This window comes from Poromitra crassiceps (assembly GCF_964638095.1).
Source record: "Poromitra crassiceps genome assembly, chromosome: 13".
NCBI classification, from domain to species: domain Eukaryota; kingdom Metazoa; phylum Chordata; class Actinopteri; order Beryciformes; family Melamphaidae; genus Poromitra; species Poromitra crassiceps.
The window spans coordinates 36,863,280-36,887,712 of NC_139644.1; the positions used below are offsets into that span (position 1 = coordinate 36,863,280).

The window sequence follows — 24,433 nt, forward strand, 5'->3', positions numbered from 1 at the left end:
AGGTGCTGTGTCACTGGGTGGAGGGCCTAGGTGCTGTGTCACTGGGTGGAGGGCCTAGGTGCTGTGTCACTGGGTGGAGGGCCTAGGTGCTGTGTCACTGGGTGGAGGGCCTAGGTGCTGTGTCACTGGGCGGAGGGCCTAGGTGCTGTGTCACTGGGTGGAGGAGGGCCTAGGTGCTGTGTCACTGGGTGGAGGGCCTAGGTGCTGTGTCACTGGGTGGAGGGCCTAGGTGCTGTGTCACTGGGTGGAGGGCCTAGGTGCTGTGTCACTGGGTGGAGGGCCTAGGTGCTGTGTCACTGGGTGGAGGGCCTAGGTGCTGTGTCACTGGGTGGAGGGCCTAGGTGCTGTGTCACTGGGTGGAGGGCCTAGGTGCTGTGTCACTGGGTGGAGGGCCTAGGTGCTGTGTCACTGGGAGGAGGGCCTAGGTGCTGTGTCACTGGGCGGCAGGGATGCGAGATTAGCGGTAGAAGATTTGACGTTTTTCAATCAAGAAATATGCAATTTCACATAATTTTGGACCCATTATTATTACCATACAGTATCTGAGTACAAACATTTTGGAAAAGCCAGAGCAGTTAATCAATAAACACCACCCACAAAGCTTAAATACAAAGCTTTCTACTAGTCCACTGGCCTGGGGACCAACATTGATTTTAAACGGATTGAAAATGGATTGACATTGATTTGAAGCCTTATTATAATGGTAGGGGAACTCCTGGACTCGGCACATTCGTTTTTCAGACATGTTTGTAGGTGCAGACATCCGTTGTAACATAAATGGGCGTTCTTGGCAGTTTTCCCCGTGGCCTTTAACACACTACTCTAAATGAGGCTTTTTGCGGTTAGGGTTAGTCTGGTCTGTCTCACACAAGCAGGTGAGGAAAAAAGGCAGGTGCGTGTGGCGTATTTACAAGCAGCAGCTGTGTGAGTGAGTGAGTGAGTGAGTGAGTGCCCCGCACTCACAAAGTTAGCCTCTGAGTTGACACGGGTGTGATCCACACCTCCTACATTCTTAGATCCGGGGGCGTAGTGGAGGCTAAACACACTTTACCCACCTCTTTGAAATGAGGCAGAGTCAGACATGTACTCGCCTATTTTCACATCAACTGTATGAGTCAATGAGGGGAAACAAGGTGGGTAAACTACTCGCCTTGGATAGTTGACCCACCTCTGTATTTACCACTGCAACGCTGCTTAGATCCATATCTAAACACTGAGCGACTTCTTCTTTGGTAGCTCTCGTGTTGATATCGTGGCAGCGCGCCACAGGGGAGCCTATTTATGGAAAACACTGGAGGAAGCTGAGAGTAGAAAAAGGGAAACATGATATCATTATCATCATCAGCCGTTGAGAGATGTAGAGCTGGGGGCCGTAGAAGAGCGCAGTGGAGGAGGGAGAAGGAGAGACTCGATGATTGAGAAGATCCAGACTTAATGATCAAACACAGGAGATATAATTAAGCAATATAGCATGAGAGCCAGTGTGTTGTGCCAAATATATCCCCCTGATCAGCTGTTATCTGATAACTGATAGCTGATAACTGATAGCTGATAACTGCTGAGCAGGGGGATATATGCCACAACACACGCAGCTCGAGTGCTATATTGCTTTTATAAAACGGTTTCCAAGTATGATAATATAATAATAATAATAATACTATAAGTCCGACTCCGACTGGCATGTCATTCTGATAGAGTCAGTTGAAACACTACTGTAAGGCGGGACCGCAAGAACGTGCGGGTGATTTGATTGGATCGTTCTGGAGACTGAAGTTGACATTGGCCAATCCTGGCGCTTGCTGAGAACCTGAGAGCTTTCTGGAAACCCCGACAGGCAGCTCGAGCGCAGCGTTGCATTCTCAGCGCTTGCTGAGAAGCTGAGTGCTTTCTGCAAAGCCCGACACCAACTAACGTTACGGGGTTAAATGCGGGGTTAAATGCGGGGTTAACAGCCTTTCTTTTGCAAAGAAGACATTAGCCCGCATCTATTCTTGTACAAAACATCATTTTCTGCGAAGTATTAGTAAAGTTATAAGCGAAGATCGATTCACAAGGATCTGACAGCTGTCTCCGCCATTTGTTTTTTTTTAAACCAAAGGCTTTTAGTAGTTGCCATGGCAACCAATAACCGAGTCCAATAACCCATGGCCATGGGTTATTGGACTCGGTTATTGGATTTATACAATGGCTGTGAACCAATCAGATTGCTTGATTTGAGAGAGCCGTTTTATAATATGACGTATTTAAGAGTCACAGAAAGAGCGAAGCCAAGTTGTCTTTAGATGTATCTGTTGAGATGCGGGATGATGTAGGAGGATCATATGTATTATTGGACTATAGAATTGCTGATAGTTTGCATTGTGTTGTTGTTGGGTGGAGGAAGGTAGGTACACTTGTAGTGGCATTTGAGCAATGAGCACACTTTCCCACAATGCATCATTCTGTATCAGCACCTTGCATCACTCGCCTGTCATCTCTCGCCACAAATCATCTGACTAGAAAAGAAGTGCTGTGTGTGTGTGTGTGTGTGTGTGTGTGTGTGCGTGTGTGTGTGTGTGCGTGTCGTGTGTGTGTGAGAGAGTATGTGTGTGTTTGCATGGGCATGTTGCATGACTGCGTGTGCATATTTGTACTTGAGCACGACTGTACAGTATATAGCCATGGTAAATGGTAAATGGTAAATGGCCTGCATTTATATAGCGCTTTTATCCAAAGCGCTTTACAGTCAGTAGGTACATTCACCCATTCACACACCGATGGCGGCAGGCTACCACGCAGGGTGCTGGCACACCAACGGGAGCAATTTGGGGTTCAGTATCACTATCTTGCCCAAGGACACTTCGACATGCAGACTGGAGGAGCCGGGAATCGAACCACCAACCTCTTATCCAAAGCGATTAGTGGACGACCCGCTCTACCTCCTGAGCTACAGCCATAGTGTAGCTATTTGCATGTGTGACTGTACAGTATATATCCATTGCATGTGTGACTGTACAGTATACAGTATATCCATAGTAGGGTTGTGCAATATACCCGAAATATCCATCGTGATTGTTTCACAGTCAAACATCGTGATTAACGATGGCATCGTCCTTTATGCCAGCCGCCGCTGCAATGCACGTTAAAAGCAGGACAGCTGAGCTCTTCATGAGAACGACAGGCAGGCTACTAGCTACTGCACAGAGCCAGGCCACTCAAGCAGTAGCAGCAGCAGCAGCAGCAGCTACTGCTGTAACAGCTACAGTAGCTAGCTGCTGTAGCTGTTACAGCAGTAGCTGCTGCTACTGCTGTAACAGCTACAGTAGCTAGCTGCTGTAGCTGCTGCTGTATTTCTCTCTCAACTCTCTCCAGTCTCCTCAACTCTCTCTTATTAGGTTCAAAAGCCCACGCGAATCTAACGTTATATCCGCCAGTAATTCTGTCAGTTTTCTGCCAGCTAGTTAAAGTCGAACTGAACCCGTTCGTCACGTGCATCGCAGTCCGTTTCAGACTGAAAACATAATTTGTCTGAGATGACAAGTTGAGAGGCGGGTCATAGTATCATGTCGATGATTTGAATTGACAATTCTTACGACTGGCTTTGGCATTGGTCAATCATGGCGTGCCGTGTTCCACCCCCAAATCGAGTGCCATTCAGCGTGTTGTCGTGCTACGCGAGTGGGATCCGCGGAGTACCAGGCAGCCACTTGCTTCGTGCGGAGCGAGCGGACAATCCGATGCATGGGTGCTGCCCGCCCGCCTGGAATCTCCGAGGGGAGACCCCTGACTACCACGCTCTCAAGCGTGCGCCTTTTACGCTATTTCTGTAAATACGATATCCCTGGAATGCGAGTTTTAACGAGCAAGATACATTGCTTTGCATTCTTAGAGATTATAGTTTTTGTTTTTTGTTCATGTTTCTAACAATTGGCCAAGTTAGTAGTTAGTTTATGGGATAGGAATTCTGCCAGATGACAGGCACTAGGTGCCATTTTCTACTTAATTTGGAAGAGAAAATTATCCTGAAATTTAGATTTGATTGACAGCTGCATGTCGTGATATGATTGGTTGAAATGGGGTAGAAATTTGATAGTACTAGGTGACGTCAGCAAACTGTACATTACTGTTATCAATGAAATCTTGAAAAATGAACTTTTGATGTGAAAAACTAAAGAAATTCGATTTTTGTGATTTTTTTTTGCATACATTATTAAATCGGTGCACTGCATACCCAGGTATTTGAACTAAAAGAAAAGAAAAGTCATTTTTGGGTTCAGCTCGACTTTAACTTCAACACACACACACACACACACACACACACACACACACACACACACACGTTGTTGGTCAGGATCTGTAACGTTAACATTAGCCTATTTGTTTTGCGCCGTTCAATATTGCTAGTGCTGTATCAACTTCAACTTTCACTTTGGAAACAGGCGAGTTAAATTCACAGTTGAAGACTTGTACTCACTTTGGGTTGAAAACAGGAAAGAACGTGAAGTTTCTTCTTTGTCTTAAAAGTTTTCACAACAAAATAACTGACTTCTCATGCGCGGGGGACGCCCCGGCACCATTAAACAAGCGCAGCCAGTGCAGAGAAGCACTAGAGCGGAGGAGGGGGAGGGGAGGCTTCTCTGAGTCTGCACTGGGTGCGCTCGTTTAATGCCGCCGGCGCGTCCCCCACGCGTCAAAGTGGACTTGGTATTTTTTATTATTAAAACGGCACAAATTTAATTCGAACAGATAATTAATCACGATGATCCGATGTAGAAGGCTCAGAGGTCGGCCAATCATGATGGTCGATGCCATCGTCCATCGTGCCAACCCTAATCCATAGTGTAGCTATTTGCATGTGTGACTGTACAGTATATAGCCATACTGTCGCTATTTGCATGTGTGAATATACAGTATATAGCCATACTGTCGCTATTTGCATGTGTGTGCAAATACTCCGCGTGCTGGTCATGAGTGTCTGTGTTGGTTTTGTTAGTCTGTCCATGTTTGCCTGCAGAAGCCTATATTCAATCTGCTGCCAAGGGGAGGAGCTGTAGCATCCTGCGTCAGCCGCAGCCCATATTATAGAAATGACAGGAAGTGAGCTGCCTGTAGCATTACAGCAGGCCTGCTTTCATTGCCCAGAGATACAGACCAGGGTGCGCAAACAGCACTAGTACGCAACAATCTTATCTTCTGTGCCCGTAAATGACAAGAAAAAATGGGACATCTTCAGTGTTCAGAGCTTACGTAGGCGTGAGACGCGGGACAAAATAAACTATGCATTGCACAGAGTCGGGGGATGTCTGTCTGATCGAATTTCATTTACAAACTGACAACAACGTTTTGAGAGTGTGTGCAGCTACAGCAAATGTGAAGATTTAAGTTAGACTTTAAGTGAACCGTACCTCTCTAGCTTGCATATTGCTGCTATGGATATTTAGCAATGCATGCCTCTGCAGGAACATGACTTAGATGTCCTTATGGTTATTACTACTAATGGATCTGAATATCATTTCATAAGTTGACAGTAGGCAAGGAAATTGTAATGGAAATGCCTATTGACCTCATTCATTTTCTGTGGATATATATATATATATATATACTAGTGATGTTCCGAGGAGAGGGACACATGATATGCGATGATATGAGACTGGCAGATGCTTTAACATGACAGCCACATGCCACAGTATCAGTGCAGTCATTTACACGTGCGTGTTGAGGAAATTATCACGTTGATGTAATGGCACACCACCAGGTAAACACACACATACACACACACACACACACACACACACACACACACACACACACACACACACACACACACACACACACATACACACACACACACACACACACACACACACACACACATACATACACACACACACACACACACACACACACACACACACACACACACGCATGAACTGTGAGCAGGCATGCACACTCTAGGCCAAGTCAACAGGCGCCGTTACATGTGTGGGTTTATGGTACTTGTCCCATCTTATCGCCTCTCCTCCATCTATGCAACCTCCCAGTCAGCTATGTCAGCTGCAGTGTGGGCTTATGACTGCATACAGGTCACAGTGCAACCTCCCAGTCAGCTATGTCAGCTGCAGTGTGGGCTTATGACTGCACACAGGTCACAGTGCAACCTCCCAGTCAGCTATGTCAGCTGCAGTGTGGGCTTATGACTGCACACAGGACACAGTGCAACCTCCCAGTCAGCTATGTCAGCTGCAGTGTGGGCTTATGACTGCACACAGATCACAGTGCAACCTCCCAGTCAGCTATGTCAGCTGCAGTGTGAGCTTATGACTGCACACAGGACACAGTGCAACCTCCCAGTCAGCTATGTCAGCTGCAGTGTGGGCTTATGACTGCACACAGGTCACAGTGCAACCTCCCAGTCAGCTATGTCAGCTGCAGTGTGAGCTTATGACTGCACACAGGTCACAGTGCAACCTCCCAGTCAGCTATGTCAGCTGCAGTGTGAGCTTATGACTGCACACAGGTCACAGTGCAACCTCCCAGTCAGCTATGTCAGCTGCAGTGTGGGCTTATGACTGCATACAGGTCACAGTGCAACCTCCCAGTCAGCTATGTCAGCTGCAGTGTGGGCTTATGACTGCACACAGGTCACAGTGCAACCTCCCAGTCAGCTATGTCAGCTGCAGTGTGGGCTTATGACTGCACACAGGACACAGTGCAACCTCCCAGTCAGCTATGTCAGCTGCAGTGTGGGCTTATGACTGCACACAGGTCACAGTGCAACCTCCCAGTCAGCTATGTCAGCTGCAGTGTGGGCTTATGACTGCACACAGGTCACAGTGCAACCTCCCAGTCAGCTATGTCAGCTGCAGTGTGGGCTTATGACTGCACACAGGACACAGTGCAACCTCCCAGTCAGCTATGTCAGCTGCAGGGTGAGCTTATGACTGCACACAGATCACAGTGCAACCTCCCAGTCAGCTATGTCAGCTGCAGTGTGAGCTTATGACTGCACACAGGACACAGTGCAACCTCCCAGTCAGCTATGTCAGCTGCAGTGTGGGCTTATGACTGCACACAGGTCACAGTGCAACCTCCCAGTCAGCTATGTCAGCTGCAGTGTGAGCTTATGACTGCACACAGGTCACAGTGCAACCTCCCAGTCAGCTATGTCAGCTGCAGTGTGAGCTTATGACTGCACACAGGACACAGTGCAACCTCCCAGTCAGCTATGTCAGCTGCAGGGTGAGCTTATGACTGCACACAGGACACAGTGCAACCTCCCAGTCAGCTATGTCAGCTGCAGTGTGAGCTTATGACTGCACACAGGACACAGTGCAACCTCCCAGTCAGCTATGTCAGCTGCAGGGTGAGCTTATGACTGCACACAGGTCACAGTGCAACCTCCCAGTCAGCTATGTCAGCTGCAGTGTGAGCTTATGACTGCACACAGGACACAGTGCAACCTCCCAGTCAGCTATGTCAGCTGCAGTGTGAGCTTATGACTGCACACAGGTCACAGTGCAACCTCCCAGTCAGCTATGTCAGCTGACTGGGAGGGGCATTTCAGTCCACTAGGGCTGTGAATCTTCACTGGCCTCACGATTCGATTACGATTCAGAGGGCTACGATTCGATTCGATTACGGTTATCGATGCATCTCGAACTCATCTTAAATCGATGCATCACTTTTTTCCCCAATACATGATTTATTTTTTCTCACTTTCTTTTTTCTCACTGTGTGGCTACTTTTAAAATAAAAGTGCATTTGGAATTGCATTGTATTATGATCCAAATAAACAACTGCATGTACTTCCATTATATTTTATTCGATTATAAAAAATAAAAATAAAATAATAATAATCGATTTTTGGCATTTGTGAATCGATGCAGAATCGTGCGCGTCCGCATCGCGATGCATCTTATAATCGATTATTTTTGACACCCCTCCAGTCCACAGATACTACACTGTATGTGTTGTTAATGACAGTATTGAGTGCACAGATCAGAGTGCTTCAGAACAGGTTTGAAGGGTTCTGAACTGTTCCTTCACCCATGCAGTCACCATACTTAAAGGGGGACTGACCCCCACAGATTTCTGGCAAAACGGTATTCTACTTGATTTGAAAACTCTGCAGGCAATGGCAGCCTATAATCCCTTGTACCCTGGCAGAATGTCTAGCCCATAAACTAACATAACTTGGCCAATAAGTATGTAACATATAAAATAAAACAAACGGTAATGTCTTCATTTGATGTAGAATGCAGAGGACATGTAACTGTTTAGTTAAACTCGCATTCCAGGAATATTGTATTTACTGCGCTGCTCTAAAGATAACGTAACTGGCTCGTGCTCAGAGAGCCTGTTCATCCTGGAACCCACTCGTTTTGCGCCAGAACACAATCGATTTGGGGGTGGAACGCGCCAGGATTGGCCAACGCCAACGCCAGTGCCCAGAACTGTCAAATCAAATCATCGACAGAGACGCTATGACCCGCCTCCCAATCCCCTTTTCTTCCTTTTTTGCATGAGTGTATCAACGTGGCTATATTATAAATAGCCACGTTATAAACAACTAACCAACGCTGATGGATGGAATGTATGGAAACGGTTTTGCCCAAAATGGTTAAAAGTTATATCAATTTGGTAATTCAGTGGCGTTTTACTGCCATGTAACATAACTAACTAGCGGCTAACATTAGCCACAGTAGGCGATTACCCATGATGCATTGCACTGTTAAAGGGCTCACGCTAAAAACGGGTCCATTGGAGTGAATGGAGATGTGGCGTGATGAACTACAGTAATAATCACATGAAAAAAAACATTTTTCACACGAGTGGGGAAGGCGGGAGTTGGCCGTGACGTAGGATGAAACCACATTTTGGACATTTTAAAGGGCAAAAAAAAAAGCATTTTTGAACCCATAGAGGGCACTTATGCTGTTGAAAATGATAAAGATTGTAGAACATTATAAATTGGGTCTCAAATGTGGAAATGTTGACCAGAATTCTTCACACACCACCCCAAAAGCCATATATATATAGGTTAAAAGCTGGAAAAAAAGTGTTTTGGGGGTTAGTTACACTTTAAAGGCAAAATGTCAAAGTGACTGCATGTCACATCAAAGCCTGTTGCAAATCATGCTGCCTGCCAGTAGCCCTCATATATACAGTATCCTCCTGACATGGCTCAGTTTGGCCTTGCTCCATGTTGAACAGCAGGTGGTGTTTGAGCGTCCATTCTTTTGACTAGAAAGACACATGAATGCAGTCGCATTTCAAGAGTCCTCTCTCTCTCTCTCTCTCTTACTATCTCTCTTTCTCTTATACTCTCGATCTTCTCTGTCTTCCTCTGTGGTAAAGAGTTGCCAGAAAGTTATTATAGTAATGTGTGCTGCTATTTGACGAAATGCTGTTGAAACAGGAAGCAGTTTGGCTGTGTGGGTTTGTGAACCTGTGTGTGTGTGTTCCCCCTCCCCGTGTGCTACGTGTCCAAGCCTCTGTACATCCTGTCTGTCACTAACTCTTCAGTTCAGTGACACACAGGAGACGGGAGCAGGGCTGCTAGAACATCTCGTCTCTTTGCTCCATTTTGCTCCAATTGCGCTGATTTTATTTTGCGCTACAACGTTTGTTCACTGGTTGGATTTGGGCGAAACGTCGGGGGAATGACGCATCTCACCGGCGCGTTCGTTCTCACATTTTCAAAGTGAAAGCGATCGGCCCAAACAGGGCGCTGCATCGTTTGTCCGCTCGTCCTCGGGTCACATGTAGGCTCCTCCTCGGGTCACATGCAACATCTCCACTGAAACAAGCCTGAGGAAATGCTGCATCCACCTGCTGCATCCCAGCATTCAAAATGACACGGAATGGCCCAAGAGGGAAGTACAGTTACACCTCCAAACAAGGTGACATATTCAGAGAGAACTACAATTACAGCTGACATATTTGTTACTGATTGGCAAATCATCACGTTTACTGTTGCTCTTTTGGTTGGTTCAGTTGTCGGCAAGTTGTAAGTGATCTTCATGCAGGGCCCTTCATCTGCTTGAAGTCATCCGATCAGAGGGCAGGAAGCTGAGGGAGGGTTGGTGTTTGATCATCATTCATTCATCTGCAGTGACTGATGTTAGTCTCTCTCTCTCTCTCTCTCCCTCTGCTTCTCTCTCTCTCTCTCTCTCTCTCTCTCCCTCTGCTTCTCTCTGTCTCTCTGTCTCTTTGACTCTGTCATGTCCAATGCAGTTCTACAGCTGAAGCTGCAACAGAGGAGGACCAGAGAAGAGCTGGTCAACCAGGGGATCATGCCACGTGAGTAGAACCAGCAAACAGATTTAAATATAACCTCAAGAATATTGGCCCCCGCTTTCAAGACAAATTATTTCCATTTATGAGTACAATAGTGTTAGTATGTGCAACAGCCTATTATTGTTCACAATGGTAGCTTTTCATGGAAATAATGTAAGTAAAACAAATATTGTTTGACTTTCACATCTGTGTCAATCTTTCTAATTATGCGTGTGTGTGTATATATATATATATATATATATATATATATACTAGAAATCTCGTGCACTACACGTGCTGGATTCCCAGGCTCGTGCCCTGCAGCTCGCCCCCTGCGCAGGCTTGCATTCACAGCTCAGTCGCTGCATGGTCTCGCCCGCAGCTCGGCTGCTGTGTGGCCTCGCCTGCTCATTGATGACATCACAATTGCTTGAGTGACCATCACTGATCACATCATGGAGTGCACGACATCACTCAGCCCACAATTGCTCAACTTCACATGTCATAGACATTGTGACATCATCAGTGACATCACAATTGCTTGAGTGACATCACTGATGATGTCATAGACATCACTTCCGAGACAAAAATCGGACAGACAGAACCCATCATCAATTGTTCAAGTGACATCACTGATGACATCACTTCCAGTTGAGTGACATCACTTCCGGGACAGAAATTGAAACAAACAGAGCCCACTTAATCCATTTTATAATGTAATTATGTCAACTCATGTAAGTTAAACATAGTTTTTCAGAGTTATTAAAAAAAGGTATTTGGTTTGTCCAGCCTTTACATGTACAGCATACTCTAGCTGAATTGACTTTTCTTCATGGTGAGGTTTATCATTCAACTGCCAGCATCAGTGCCCATGAGAATGTGCTGTGTCGTTAACATGAGAATGTGCTGTGTCGTTAACATTTACCCTCATTAGTTGAACAACAGCAGACAGTGTCTGAGATGATTTGCTTGTGGTTAAGACGGCGCTGCCGATTCCTGAGAAACACTGGTTTCAGTCTTCAAAAGGGGAATCAGAGTCATACGTCAGATGAACATCCGTCCGCTGTGTTACATCTGATAGAGTGATTTCTACCTGTGCATTCAAACTGAAAAGATTTGAAATGCCTTAATTTCCAGCTCGTTAGCTCCATTAGATCCACTCATAGAATATGCTTCCTGAGCCTGAAGTATACATTATTCAAAATCATGTCATTCAAAATTCAGACTTTGCATGTGCGTGCGTGTGAATAGGCATCATGGCTTTGACAGTGCAGCTAAGGCTTCAAACTATCCTTTCTTTCTACAGCCTACGAATGAATCCATAAAAGTTACCTGCTTCATGAAAAGCACACCTGGCTCAAAGTGATGACGAGGCACAATCTTTTCAACAGCTTCTGTTTTTAATTGAATATTCAAGATGATTTAATAGCCATACTAGGTAAACACGTTACAAACGAGGAATGTGTCTTTGTGCAGTCTGCGGCGCAGCCATCACAGCAATACAAAACATGAAGTAGACAGAAAGACAATCTTTGTCCAATCGTTGCAGAGCCGGATTTCTCAGGGGGCATTGGGGGGGGCTTCCGGGTCTCATTGAAGAGGCGGATGGCAGTTGGGTAGAAGCTGCCTCTGTGACGGGACTGTAATATAACACAGCTGTCAAATCTGCAGCAGAGGCAAACAGGTAGACCCAAATAAAATGTTGGCAAGATGAAACACATTCTATGAATACGCAATGTACATGTTTATATAACATACAGTAGCCCTGCAACATTAACCTGAGTCAGCCCTGGAGAAAGTAATGCAGTCACTTGAAGTTACTTGCATTAGTAACCGTAATATTAATACCGTTTTGGAAATTGCAATCTGTTACACTGCTCATTACTGGGCAAAAGTAATATAGTAATATATTACTACACTGCTCCAGAGTTTCCACAGTTTGCAGAGTTTACAGCATCCAGTGAGCAGCAGTTCTGCGGACAGAAACGCCTTGTTGATGAGAGAGGTCAGAGGAGAATGCTCCAGACTGGTTGATGAGAGAGGTCAGAGGAGAATGGTCCAGACTGGTTGATGAGAGAGGTCAGAGGAGAATGCTCCAGACTGGTTGATGAGAGAGGTCAGAGGAGAATGCTCCAGACTGGTTGGAGCTGAAACACCTTGTTGATGAGAGAGGTCAGAGGAGAATGCTCCAGACTGGTTGGAGCTGAAACACCTTGTTGATGAGAGAGGTCAGAGGAGAATGCTCCAGACTGGTTGATGAGAGAGGTCAGAGGAGAATGGTCCAGACTGGTTGGAGCTGAAACATCTTGTTGATGAGAGAGGTCAGAGGAGAATGCTCCAGACTGGTTGGAGCTGACAGAAAGGCGACAATAACTCCGATCACCTCTTTCCAACTGTGGACAGAGAACACATCGAGCCTTGAGGCAGGTGGTGCTTTGGGAGACATTTGACATTGAGCTGAAAGCTAATACCTACCAAGTATTAATAAGGTGTTCCTCAGTGACTGTATATCAACTTTATGTCTCAGTATTATACACTCTCTGAGGAGGAACGCACACATGAGTGAACTCTCTGTTGATAAACCAAAAACTATTATTATTTCATGTTTCGATGGGCAACACTCTTCCAGTGAGTGTTAAGCAAAAAACATGTTTTTTTTTTTTTAAGGGTTACATTCCAGCTTTTTAGGGCACTTTCGTGTTATCAAAATGTTATCAAAGCTAAGAATCCCATGTCCGTGTCATCAATTTCACATTCTGTGGTCTTGACTGTGCTTCAAAACAGTCGCATAGTGTATAGATACAGTCGGTCACGCTACGTCCGGTAACGTGTGTGTGTGTGTGTATGTGTGTGTGTGTGTGTGTGTGTGTGTGGCCGTGGGGGAAAACGGGAGGATTTCCCCCACGCTGATCCATTGACCACGCGTATATGACGTCGACACCGCCTGATTGTGTTCACCTTATGTAGCCCCGCCCACTTGACCCGTTTGTGTTACGACTTCCTGTTCAAAACACCGGCTGTTTGACCTGCTGCTCAAACCAGAGATGGTCTCTGCTCAAAGCTTAAAGTGTAACTAACCCCCAAAACACTTTTTTTCAGCTTTTAACCAATATATATGACTTTGGGGGTGATGTGTGAAGAATTCTGGTCAGAATCTCCACATTTGACACCAAACTGTTGCCATTTTACCATTTGTATCATTTTTCAGCAGCATATCTGGCATAAGCGCCCTCTAAGGGTGGAACACTGCTTTTTTTTTCTCTCAAATGAATGGGATATTTAACACGTCGTGACGTCACGGTGAACCAAAGACTATGGGATTTCAAGATATTTACTCCCCTACCCCCCCTGTACCCTTTCGGCTCCTCAGAACTCCAAGCCTATTCCTATTGAAGTTTGGCTCTTAAAATACTGAACCAAACGTCGTCAAAGTTGGCACATGTCTTAATTATAGTTAGTTTCCCGCTGAATGTGTCATTACATTATTAATATCTTACCTGGATAAGCTCTAATTATGTTGTTTATATTATCAGTCCGACTTGGAAGCACTTTCTCTCGGCCAGTCAAACGGGAGAGTCTGCTCTCTCATGCACCCGCGGGGGCGCGCGCAGCAGTAGACTGAATGGGGGAAGGAGGAGAGATCTGCAGCTGTGCCTGAGAGACACTCACCTCGCTCCGACTATAGCAGGCTACTCAGCTACTGTGAAAAGCGTCCTGTCCAGTCGCACATTCGCAAACAGATGCGGGATTCCCTCAATCCTGTACCCAATCTCAGACTGTATTGAGCAGAAAAATCGCACACCAGCTATTTCTCTGTGTTTGTTTGTTGCTCCGTGAGGTTACAGAGCGCCCCATGCATGCAGGAGGAGGCTGTTTCGCCAGCCGGGGTCTGGCAGGAGGGAGGCGGGGGAGAACGTAGCCGAGAGAACGCAGCTGAGAGGAAAACTTTTGCAAAGAATCATGGAAAAGGGAGAAACGAAAATTAAAAACGGATTTGATGGCGCGATTTATGGCAAATGGGACGAGGGAATGGAGAAATGGAGAAATCTCGCTTTGTGATTACGGTACATAAGCTGAGAGCGGGGCGTTTGTCCTCACTGTGCTGTGTGCTGCGAGCAGCGAGGCTCTTTTAACGTAAGTTTAGACAAGCCACGCACACACACATGGGACAAAATGGGACAAAAATAATTAAATTTCTAGTTCGCCACTGAATGGCCAAATTGATATCACTTTCAACCATTTTGAGCAACACTCTTTCCATACAGACCACCAGCGTTGGCTAGTTGTTGATATTTATAAAAGATATTGCCCCTCTCAAATAAATTATTTTTGAGGCGGTAGGCAAACTGTAATGGCGTCCATTTCCGAAAAGAAATCTTGACTTGAACACAGCCAAAGAGTTTAGTATAGACAAGAGCATATGTCATTTCTTGTTTATTTCCATAGGTATTTTCAAATCACTGTTCTAGGGCTGTCAATCTCCCTCTATAATCAAATTCGAATTTCAGTGCTTTATACATTTTAATATTCGAATTATATTCGAATATTTTAATTAATTTTTAATTGAATTAAAAAAAAAAATTTTTTTTTTTTTTTTTTTTTTGGTCTGAGTGAATTGTTGTCTTCTCTTATGTTATGTTCTGATTCTAAATATAGCTGAATCTTTGGGTTTGACCAAGTAAAACTTTTTCTAAGCATTTTACCAAATGTAGATGGAAAAGTGAATGGTGGATGCATATTCAAAATAATATTAGGCTTATCACAAATAGTCCAGCAATGATGTTTATTTAAGAAAACATGTTCCTTGTACAATGTACATACATTCATTGCATTAGAAAATAGGTCAGATAACCAGAGCTTAGTTAATATTCATCAGTGATGTATTGGTGCTGTCTGAAATGCTAAAATAAAATAATTGATAATAAAAAAAGACACAGCCTTTGTTTGAGCTCCTTATCAATAAACAAATAAGTAAACTTTGCCAAAACAACAATGAGCCATGAACAAAAAAAAATCAGTCATGTATTGCACTTAAGAGCTACAGGTTTACATTCAGTATAGCAGCTTCAACAGTCAACTTCAGTTAACAATGAATGAACATACATTTTAAGAGCTACAGGTAGGTTTACATCAGTATAGCAGCTTCAACAGTCAACTTCAGTTAACACTCTTTTCTTCAAGTATGTTGTCAGAACTTGTCACTGTTCTAGTGTTCTAAAAAAAAAAAAAAAAAAAAAAAAAAATCGTTTTTAAAAAATAATAATAATCGAATTTCGTTCATAATTATTAAATTCGAATAATATTCGAATATCAAAATTCGTTTCAACAGCCCTACACTGTTCTGATACATATCTGGGGGGTTAGTCCCCCTTTAAGTGACTCACTGAACGCAGGCTGTGGGGATCACCTCTGCCACAGGAAGTGTAAACACAATCGGTTCCAATTGTGTTTACACTTCCTGTTAGTCTCTCAAGCCAGACTGTCTCTTTGACATAAGGTGAATAGAGAAGCTGATTAGACCACTTTCTATTTAAAATCTCCTGTCACTACTTGCACAGGAAATGTGTTTGCTGTTATGTTTTATCTGCTGGTATTTGCTATGGGTCTGCATTGTTATCTGCTAATGTGGTAAATGCTTGAATTATCTGCTCGTTATTTAGGTAACCTAGTTTCTGCATCCAGCCCGCTATCACAGGAATATACTCTGTTATGCATCGCAGCTGCATACACACATGCGCTCCCTCTCTCTTACACACACAAAAACAGACACACACACACGCACGCACACGCACACGCGCACACGCACACGCACACACACACACACACACACACACACACACACACACACACAATGTCCACCTCTCTATGTATAGCAGTTACAACAGAAGAAGCGGTCCTTATATTAGCAGACGGGCAGCATTAATAAGAAGCTTGGCTCAGACCTCGTCCTGTCAGACAGCTAGCACAGAATGTCAGCACTGACTGTTAACTCATTGAGTGCCAATGACGTCTAAAGACGTCAATTCAAATAGTAACGTAGAGTGCCAATGACGTCTAAAGACGTCAATTGCGTTTTTTGACGGTGGGACGTGGATCAAAGCCTGATGCATCTCCTGTAAAAATATGGTGGATGTTGAAGGTGTACAAGCTATTTTACGGACCCATTAGGTGGCGACAGTGCTCTCCAGATTAGAGAAAGGTGAGGAAAAACAGCAGAAGAAGCCCCGTGATGAAACGGAAACCGATGCACGCTGGAGCCAGAGCCGTATAGATTGCTCTGGCTGGAGCTAACGTTAGCTGCGAACAGCAGCCAATCCGCTCCCACAACTGAGCCCCTCTGTCTCTGCTGCATAGTTTCTCCACACGATTAGCCGCCAGAAAAGCAGCACTCGAGACCGAAAAGCCAAACCATTCTCAGCAGTCCGGTTTGGCTTTTCGGTGTCGCGCTGGGAGCCGGCGCACAAAAACGGAGCGCTCCGAAAATAGACGCTGGGTGCGTGTTAGGCTGTGTGTTAGTGTGGGGATGAGTTTCTCCCAGCTCCGCCGGCATGCAGGCTGTGTGTTAGTGTGGGGGTGAGTTTCTCCCAGCTCCAGCATGCAAGCTGTGTGTTAGTGTGGGGATGAGTTTATCCCAGCTCCATGCAGAGATTCGTCGCCTAGCTGACGCAGGTAGCAGAGATTCGAGCAGAGCCACCAGAGACACTGCCACGGAGGAGGAGTTTGCAGTTGAGGGGGGTGGGGCACGCAGGGCACCACACAACTACACCACGTCACTACATCAGAAAATATTAGCTTCAGAGTCAGTGATGTGCTTGAAATGCTTCATTTCACAAAAGGCTCATTATCTCAGCTTCTAGTTTGAAACGTCTGTTTTTGGTGAAAACAACCTATCTTCTCCGGCTGATAACTAAAGAACGGAAAATGATATCAATAAACTTTTTTTTGCTGATGATACAATAGAGTCTCATCGTTCTTTGGGCGTGTTCGGTGTTTACATACTAATATCACACAATATTCTGTGGGCCTCGAGAAATCACTGAAAACGCTCTGAAAGGGCTGGCACTGGGAGCGTCCGTTTTCCAAAAGTGGCTGGCACTCAATGAGTTAACGATGAGGGGGCAGATGTTGAGTTGTGTCACTATCCCTGAGATGAGATTTTAAAAAATCACATTGTGATATTAAGGAAATAGCGTGATATTTGATATGATCGAAAATCTAATATGCATGTGCTTATGCATAGCATGTCAATTCTGCCCCCTAACCATACACAGTAAAGTTATACAGTACAAGCTGTGGGCTATGACTTCATCTCTGCTAAGCAGGACAGAGGAACAACACTTTTCTCTTCAGGCCCCATAAAAGAACGACATATTCATAAAGAAAGTAAAGCGCTCCCTCACGCTGACACCTCACCTCACTTACCTCGTCCTCTGGTTTACTCCTTACAACTTCTGCACTCTCCTCCTCCACATTCACCTCCTTTCTGCACTCTCCGAGATCTGCAGCATGCAGTAATGTAGTGTATCAGAGAGAGATCTGCAACATGCAGTAATGTAATGTATCAGAGAGAGATCTGCAACATGCAGTAATGTAGTTTATCAGACCCAGAGAGAGATCTGCAGCATGCAGTAATGTAGTTTATCAGAGAGAGATCTGCAACATGCAGTAATGTAGTTTATCAGACCCAGAGAGAGATCTGCAGCATGCAGTAATGTAGTTTATCAGACCCAGAGAGAGATCTGCAGCATGCAGTAATGTAGTTTATCAGACCCAGAGAGAGATCTGCAACATGCAGTAATGTAGTTTATCAGACCCAGAGAGAGATCTGCAACATGCAGTAATGTAGTTTATCAGACCCAGAGAGAGATCTGCAGCATGCAGTAATGTAGTGTATCAGACACAGAGAGAGATCTGCAACATGCAGTAATGTAGTTTATCAGAGAGAGATCTGCAACATGCAGTAATGTAGTTTATCAGACCCAGAGAGAGATCTGCAACATGCAGTAATGTAGTTTATCAGAGAGAGATCTGCAACATGCAGTAATGTAGTTTATCAGACCCAGAGAGAGATCTGCAGCATGCAGTAATGTAGTTTATCAGAGAGAGATCTGCAACATGCAGTAATGTAGTTTATCAGAGAGAGATCTGCAACATGCAGTAATGTAGTTTATCAGACCCAGAGAGAGATCTGCAGCATGCAGTAATGTAGTTTATCAGACCCAGAGAGAGATCTGCAGCATGCAGTAATGTAGTGTATCAGAGAGAGATCTGCAACATGCAGTAATGTAATGTATCAGAGAGAGATCTGCAACATGCAGTAATGTAGTTTATCAGACCCAGAGAGAGATCTGCAGCATGCAGTAATGTAGTTTATCAGAGAGAGATCTGCAACATGCAGTAATGTAGTTTATCAGACCCAGAGAGAGATCTGCAGCATGCAGTAATGTAGTTTATCAGAGAGAGATCTGCAACATGCAGTAATGTAGTTTATCAGAGAGAGATCTGCAACATGCAGTAATGTAGTTTATCAGACCCAGAGAGAGATCTGCAGCATGCAGTAATGTAGTGTATCAGAGAGAGATCTGCAGCATGCAGTAATGTAGTTTATCAGAGAGAGATCTGCAACATGCAGTAATGTAGTTTATCAGAGAGAGATCTGCAACATGCAGTAATGTAGTTTATCAGAGAGAGATCTGCAACATGCAGTAATGTAGTTTATCAGACCCAGAAAGAGATCTGCAGTATGCAGTAACGTAGTGTATCAGACCCAGAGAGAGATCTGCAGCATGCAGTAACAGTGTATCAGACCCAGAGAGATATCTGCAGCATGCAGTAACAGTGTATCAGACCCAGAGAGAGATCTGCAGCATGCAGTAACATAGTGTATCAGACCCAGAGAGAGCTCTGCAGCATGCAGTAACATAGTGTATCAGACACAGAGAGAGATCTGCAGCATGCAGTAATGTAGTGTATCATACCCAGAGAGAGATCTGCAGCATGCAGTAATGTAGTGTATCATACCCAGAGAGAGATCTGCAGCATGCAGTAATGTAGTGTATCAGCATAAGAACTCTCATGGGTCTGGTGTTGAGAGTAGACCTAGAAGGGAGAAATGCCTTCTAGGTCTGATTAGAACACTTACTGTAAAAGCCTTACTGTAAAACTGGAAGAAAACAAAGGCACCATATTTAAATGTGAAACATAATGTGGATAGCTGTTTGCAGGAGTGCCAGTTTACATTAAAATGTTATATACAATTAATTTCACAGCAGCGTATTATGAAATACAAATCCTTCATAAAGCCTTTTTTCACTCAGTATTAGCATAATTGCCCTATCGCCCTATGCTATAATGGCTAGCGCTTAATGTCACCCTCCATAGGTTAGGCTGTCCCTATGGACTTAACACTAGCCTTATGGCTATGCTATCTTGTTCATTAATAGCTGAGGTTATGACCTTTCTTTTAGTGCTAGGCTGGAGGCTACAAACCTGTCATTTGATATTATCCCAGGAAGTTAACCTTAGGACTTTTAATAGAGCAGCTAGGCAAATGTTGAATCATAATCATACGCTAGATGCCTTTACTCTGTGTTAGCGGCTGGCCCGCCATCCCCGCTAGCCTTGTGAATATGACCATTTGGCTTTGTGTCTACACTAGCCTCTGGCTCTGTCCACAGGCTGGAGAACATCTCTAGAACATTGGCTCTGAGCTGTTGTGTTTTGTTGATGAGGAGGGTAGTGACACACACTGTGTAATGCTGATGTAACGATGAAACTCACCACGTCAAATGAGCAGGAACAAAGGGAAGTGATGTTGGGCTAGGCTAATGCTAGGCTAATTCATCACATTGGATGAGAATTAGTACAACCCAATCCCATTAGAGATGTGCTGGCAGTGCCATGTAGGCGCGAGGCCTTTGTGCTAATCACAAACCCCTGGTCCCCGGCCAATGTGAGCACTCTTTTGAGTCTTTTTGAGACAGTTGTGTCAGGCTTCATTTGCATATATTTAATGAGACATTTTGTGTGTCTGTGTGTGTGTGGGGGGGGGGGGGGCTATGGGTGCGGCGGATCTAAGTATTTTACAAGCACTTTATTATCTGTGAAATATAGGCTAGAATTAGGCATGCACGATATTGGATTTTTTATTTTTGCCAATATTTTCCAACTCTTTTGGCCGATTGCCAATACTGATATGTGCACAGTTTTCCTACCTGATTTCAGAGAACATCAAGTCTCTCCTGTAGTGGAATTAAGACATTATTATATCTACTCTTATCATGATGGCCCACTGGCAGATGCAGGCATACAGTAAACAGTTTGCACATGTTTGCACTGTCTTGTGGTTTGCTCTGTTTTGTATGTACAGTAGCAGCCTGTATGTATTTCCAAGACAAATTTCCCTTGGGATAAATAAATAATCTTGAATCTTAAATACAATGCTTTTCAACATTCACTGGGCAAAATAAGAAAACTACTTCAATTTAGGTTATGTAAAACATGTCATATTTTATGTAACATTTTCTTTCAAACCAAACTGTAAGATTCATCCTATTTTGGGCATAATTATAACGTCATTATACCGGCCTGATCGACATGTGATTCGGGTGTGTGCGTGCGTGCGTGTGTGTGTGCGTGCCTGTGTGAGTGTGTGTGTGCGTGCGTGTGTGTGCGTGCATGCGCGTGTGTGTGCGTGCCTGTGTGCACGCGCGTGCGTGCGTGTGTGTGTGTGTGTGTGTGTGTGTGTCTGTGTGTCTGTGTGTGAGAGTGTCGGTGCATGCTGGGGAGTGTCGGTGCATCATTTGTGTTGCTCTCTGTGTGTGTGTGTGTGCGTGTGTGTGTGTGTGTGTGTGTGTGTGTGTGTGTGTGTGTGCATACAGTATGTGTCAGTGTGTCTATTTGATCATCCATGTAAGTTCATGGTTAATTGTGTGTGTGTGCCTGCATGGTTGGTTGCTTGAGGCCATGGTGTGTGTTCATGTCTCACAGTATGACACACAGTGCTATAATAAGCCTGCAGAGTGATACCCTACCTAGCATGTTATTTATACTCTCTGAGACACTGTGTGCCTCCACAAAAACCTTACACACCGTGCATATATATATATATATATATATATACTGTATATATATATATCTACACACACACACACACACACACACACACACACACACACACTTTGAAAACATACACAAATACACACACAATGTCACTGTTTTGCCACATTTACTGTATGATGATTACTTAAAGCATGGCTTTACCGATAATCAACCCACTTTGTAGCATTAATAATCTCAGTAATATAAGCACATGGGCAGTGTTTACCTTCTCTCTCTGTTTTCCTCATGGAGAAACATGCTCCTGCACAAACTCTGCCCTGCCAGCTGCAAGTCATTAAGGCTTGTTAAGGCTGTCAATGCGATTCTCTGTGGATGTGCGCATACTTAAAAAATAAAAATAAACAATAACAGCTGCCCCCGGATCAGATTCTGCATCTCCAGCAGAACTTCCGCAGCTCACGTTGTGACGTAAAACGTGTCACAAGGGAGCATTTTGCCAGAGGAGGAAATGGGAGATCTCCGTGAGGAAAACGGAGAGAGAAGGTAAACACTGCCCATGTGCTTATATTACCCAGATTATTAATGATACAAAGTGGGTTGATAATCGGTAAAGCCATCCTTTAAAGCTGGGAACACACTAGAAAACTATTACAAATCTATCACATCACACACAGTATGGATTTCAGATTACACTATTTTGTCTCTCAATCATAATCAAAGCTCGCTCCACATCCAGCTGACTGACAGGCAGGTTCGCACCGCCTCAAAGAGGACACATGACCCCCCTTGTGGATGGGTGAGAGGTCGAAGAGGGGTCACGTCCCCTGGTGTGTGTGTGTGTGTGTGTGTGTGTGTGTGTGTGTGTGTGTGTGTGTGTGTGTGTGCCAGCAGAGTGACGATGCTCAGGGATGTGAACTGAGGCTTGAGCCTGTACCAGTAATCTTGGCCCTGGGCAGCTGACCCAGTAGGTCACATGATCACTGGGGTATAGTGAGAGGGAGCGCTCATGCATACACTGATGGCTGTATCTGTATCTGTGTCTGAGGCTAGTATTTAGCTTCCCGTAGTATCTCTGTATCTGTTTCTCTATCACTTCATATGCGTGAATACATGTAACAAAGGACATTCATTGGTTTCAAACCCGCAATGTTATGAGGTCATAGTGCTGAGCCACTGGCATACCCCCACTTTTCAACTTAAAAAGGGTGGGGATAGTCTTATTTTCCTCCTTGTATTATAGAAAACTGCCAGCAGAGGGTGCAGAGGATGTGGGAACTGGGAACAGTTGACTGGGATCCCTGTAGCGAAAAATAGTCCCTCCAACGGTGCTAGATGACTTTAGACCAGTTTGTGTGGAAAAAGTGGTTAAGAAGATGCTTGAAGAGAAAACTGAGCAAGTTCTTGGTCCATTTCATTGTTCTGACCGGGTCAAGGGGGCATTCAGGACAGCACCATCACTGTTGACCTACACAAACATCAGGACAGCACCATCACTGTTGACCTACACAAACATTTCAATGTTCAAAACCACTTTCAACATCAGTCAACTTCATTTTCTGGTCACTAAGCTCATCAAAGACTTTATTATATGTCCAAAACATTTTTGACATATTAACAGGCTCTTTTTTTTTAGGGGAAACGTTTGTATAATTATATCATCTTTTTAAATGAAATAGCTGCATTATTAAGAGACCAGTTGTTAGAATTGGCCGAGCCTGCGGGGAAAGAGTGCATATCGCCACCTATCGTGGCGGAGGCAACGTGATTCCATCAAAAAAATCAATTTCCCACCCGTGCATGTATACTGAGACAAGGACAGTAGTCCGAGTAAATAGCCTAATCAAGCTATAACCATAGCTCGACTTAACTGTGCATGTAAACGTAGTGACTTACTCTGTCATGGCTTATCACTGTGTGAGGCTGCACAGTGTGAAGCTGCACAATGTGAGGAGGCATTCAGAACTCTAGAAAAGGACAGCTTTAGCTTTAGCAGTGTGAGAAGAATCATCTTCATCACCCTCAATAAAGCCATTCAAGCAGAAAAGTGAAAGTGAAAAGGCAAAGTGTCATTCAGAGCCATTTTGCACTACAGTGCCATGCTCATGTCCAGTGTTGGGCAAGTTACTTTCAAAATGTAATATACTACATATTACTAGTTACTTTCATTTGAAAGTAATAAGTTACTTTATAATATTACTGTCTGTGTAGAGTAACTTGTTACTTATTACACTACTTTTACATTACTTTCACCAAAATAATAGTAATAAGAATTAGCAGAATGACATGCTCTCGGAAACATCCCGAAAAATAATCTCAACCATCTTGAAGTCAGTATAAACTGTCCAAAATTCTAAATGTTATCCATTTCCTTTGTTATTGTCATCTATAGTGGTTATTTGCATAAAAACACAGTTTGATTAGGAATTGATTGTATCTTTATTTAAATATGTGCTTTGATTAAAAAAAAAAAAAAAAAAGTAACTTAATTTGTAACTTGTGTTACTTGACAAAGTAACTGGTATAATATTACTGAAATCCTATTGGTAATAAGTTATATTACTGAGTTACTGCTAAAAGTAATATATTACATGTAATATGTTACTTTTGTAATGAGTTACCCCCAACGCTGCTAATGTCACACACTCTCTTTCTGTCTCTGCAGCGCTGAAAAGTTCAGCTGCCTTCCACGAACAGAGGCGCAATCTGGAACGAGCACGGGTGAGTATGTCATCCACCTAGTACAATCAATCACTGGTAACTTCTCCCTTTAATCTACTGATTTCATAGTGATACAAGTCAAACTGCTGTAGATTTCATAGTGATACAAGTCAAACTGCTGTAGATTTCATAGTGATACAAGTCAAACTGCTGTAGATTTCATAGTGATACAAGTCAAACTGCTGTAGATTTCATAGTGATACAAGTCAAACTGCTGTAGATTTCATAGTGATACAAGTCAAACTGCTGTAGATTTCATAGTGATACAAGTCAAACTGCTGTAGATTTCATAGTGATACAAGTCAAACTGCTGTAGATTTCATAGTGATACAAGTCAAACTGCTGTAGCGGAGCGACGTTTTGTATCATCTGAAACTAGAAGACCTAAGGCATACAT

General features: G+C 44.0%; 1 protein-coding gene across 1 annotated transcript in view; it reads left to right on the top strand.

The window, feature by feature from the left end:
* Nucleotides 1-24,433, top strand: part of LOC310788538 (myocardin-related transcription factor A-like) — a gene marked incomplete at its 5' end in the record, with an annotated part of 75,882 nt that overhangs the window by 24,452 nt on the left and 26,997 nt on the right. The window contains 2 exons of the mRNA XM_083650076.1: nt 10,216-10,281; nt 23,981-24,036. Coding sequence (XP_083506202.1) covers nt 10,216-10,281; nt 23,981-24,036 — 122 coding nt within the window. The remainder of the gene's footprint in view (nt 1-10,215; nt 10,282-23,980; nt 24,037-24,433) is intronic.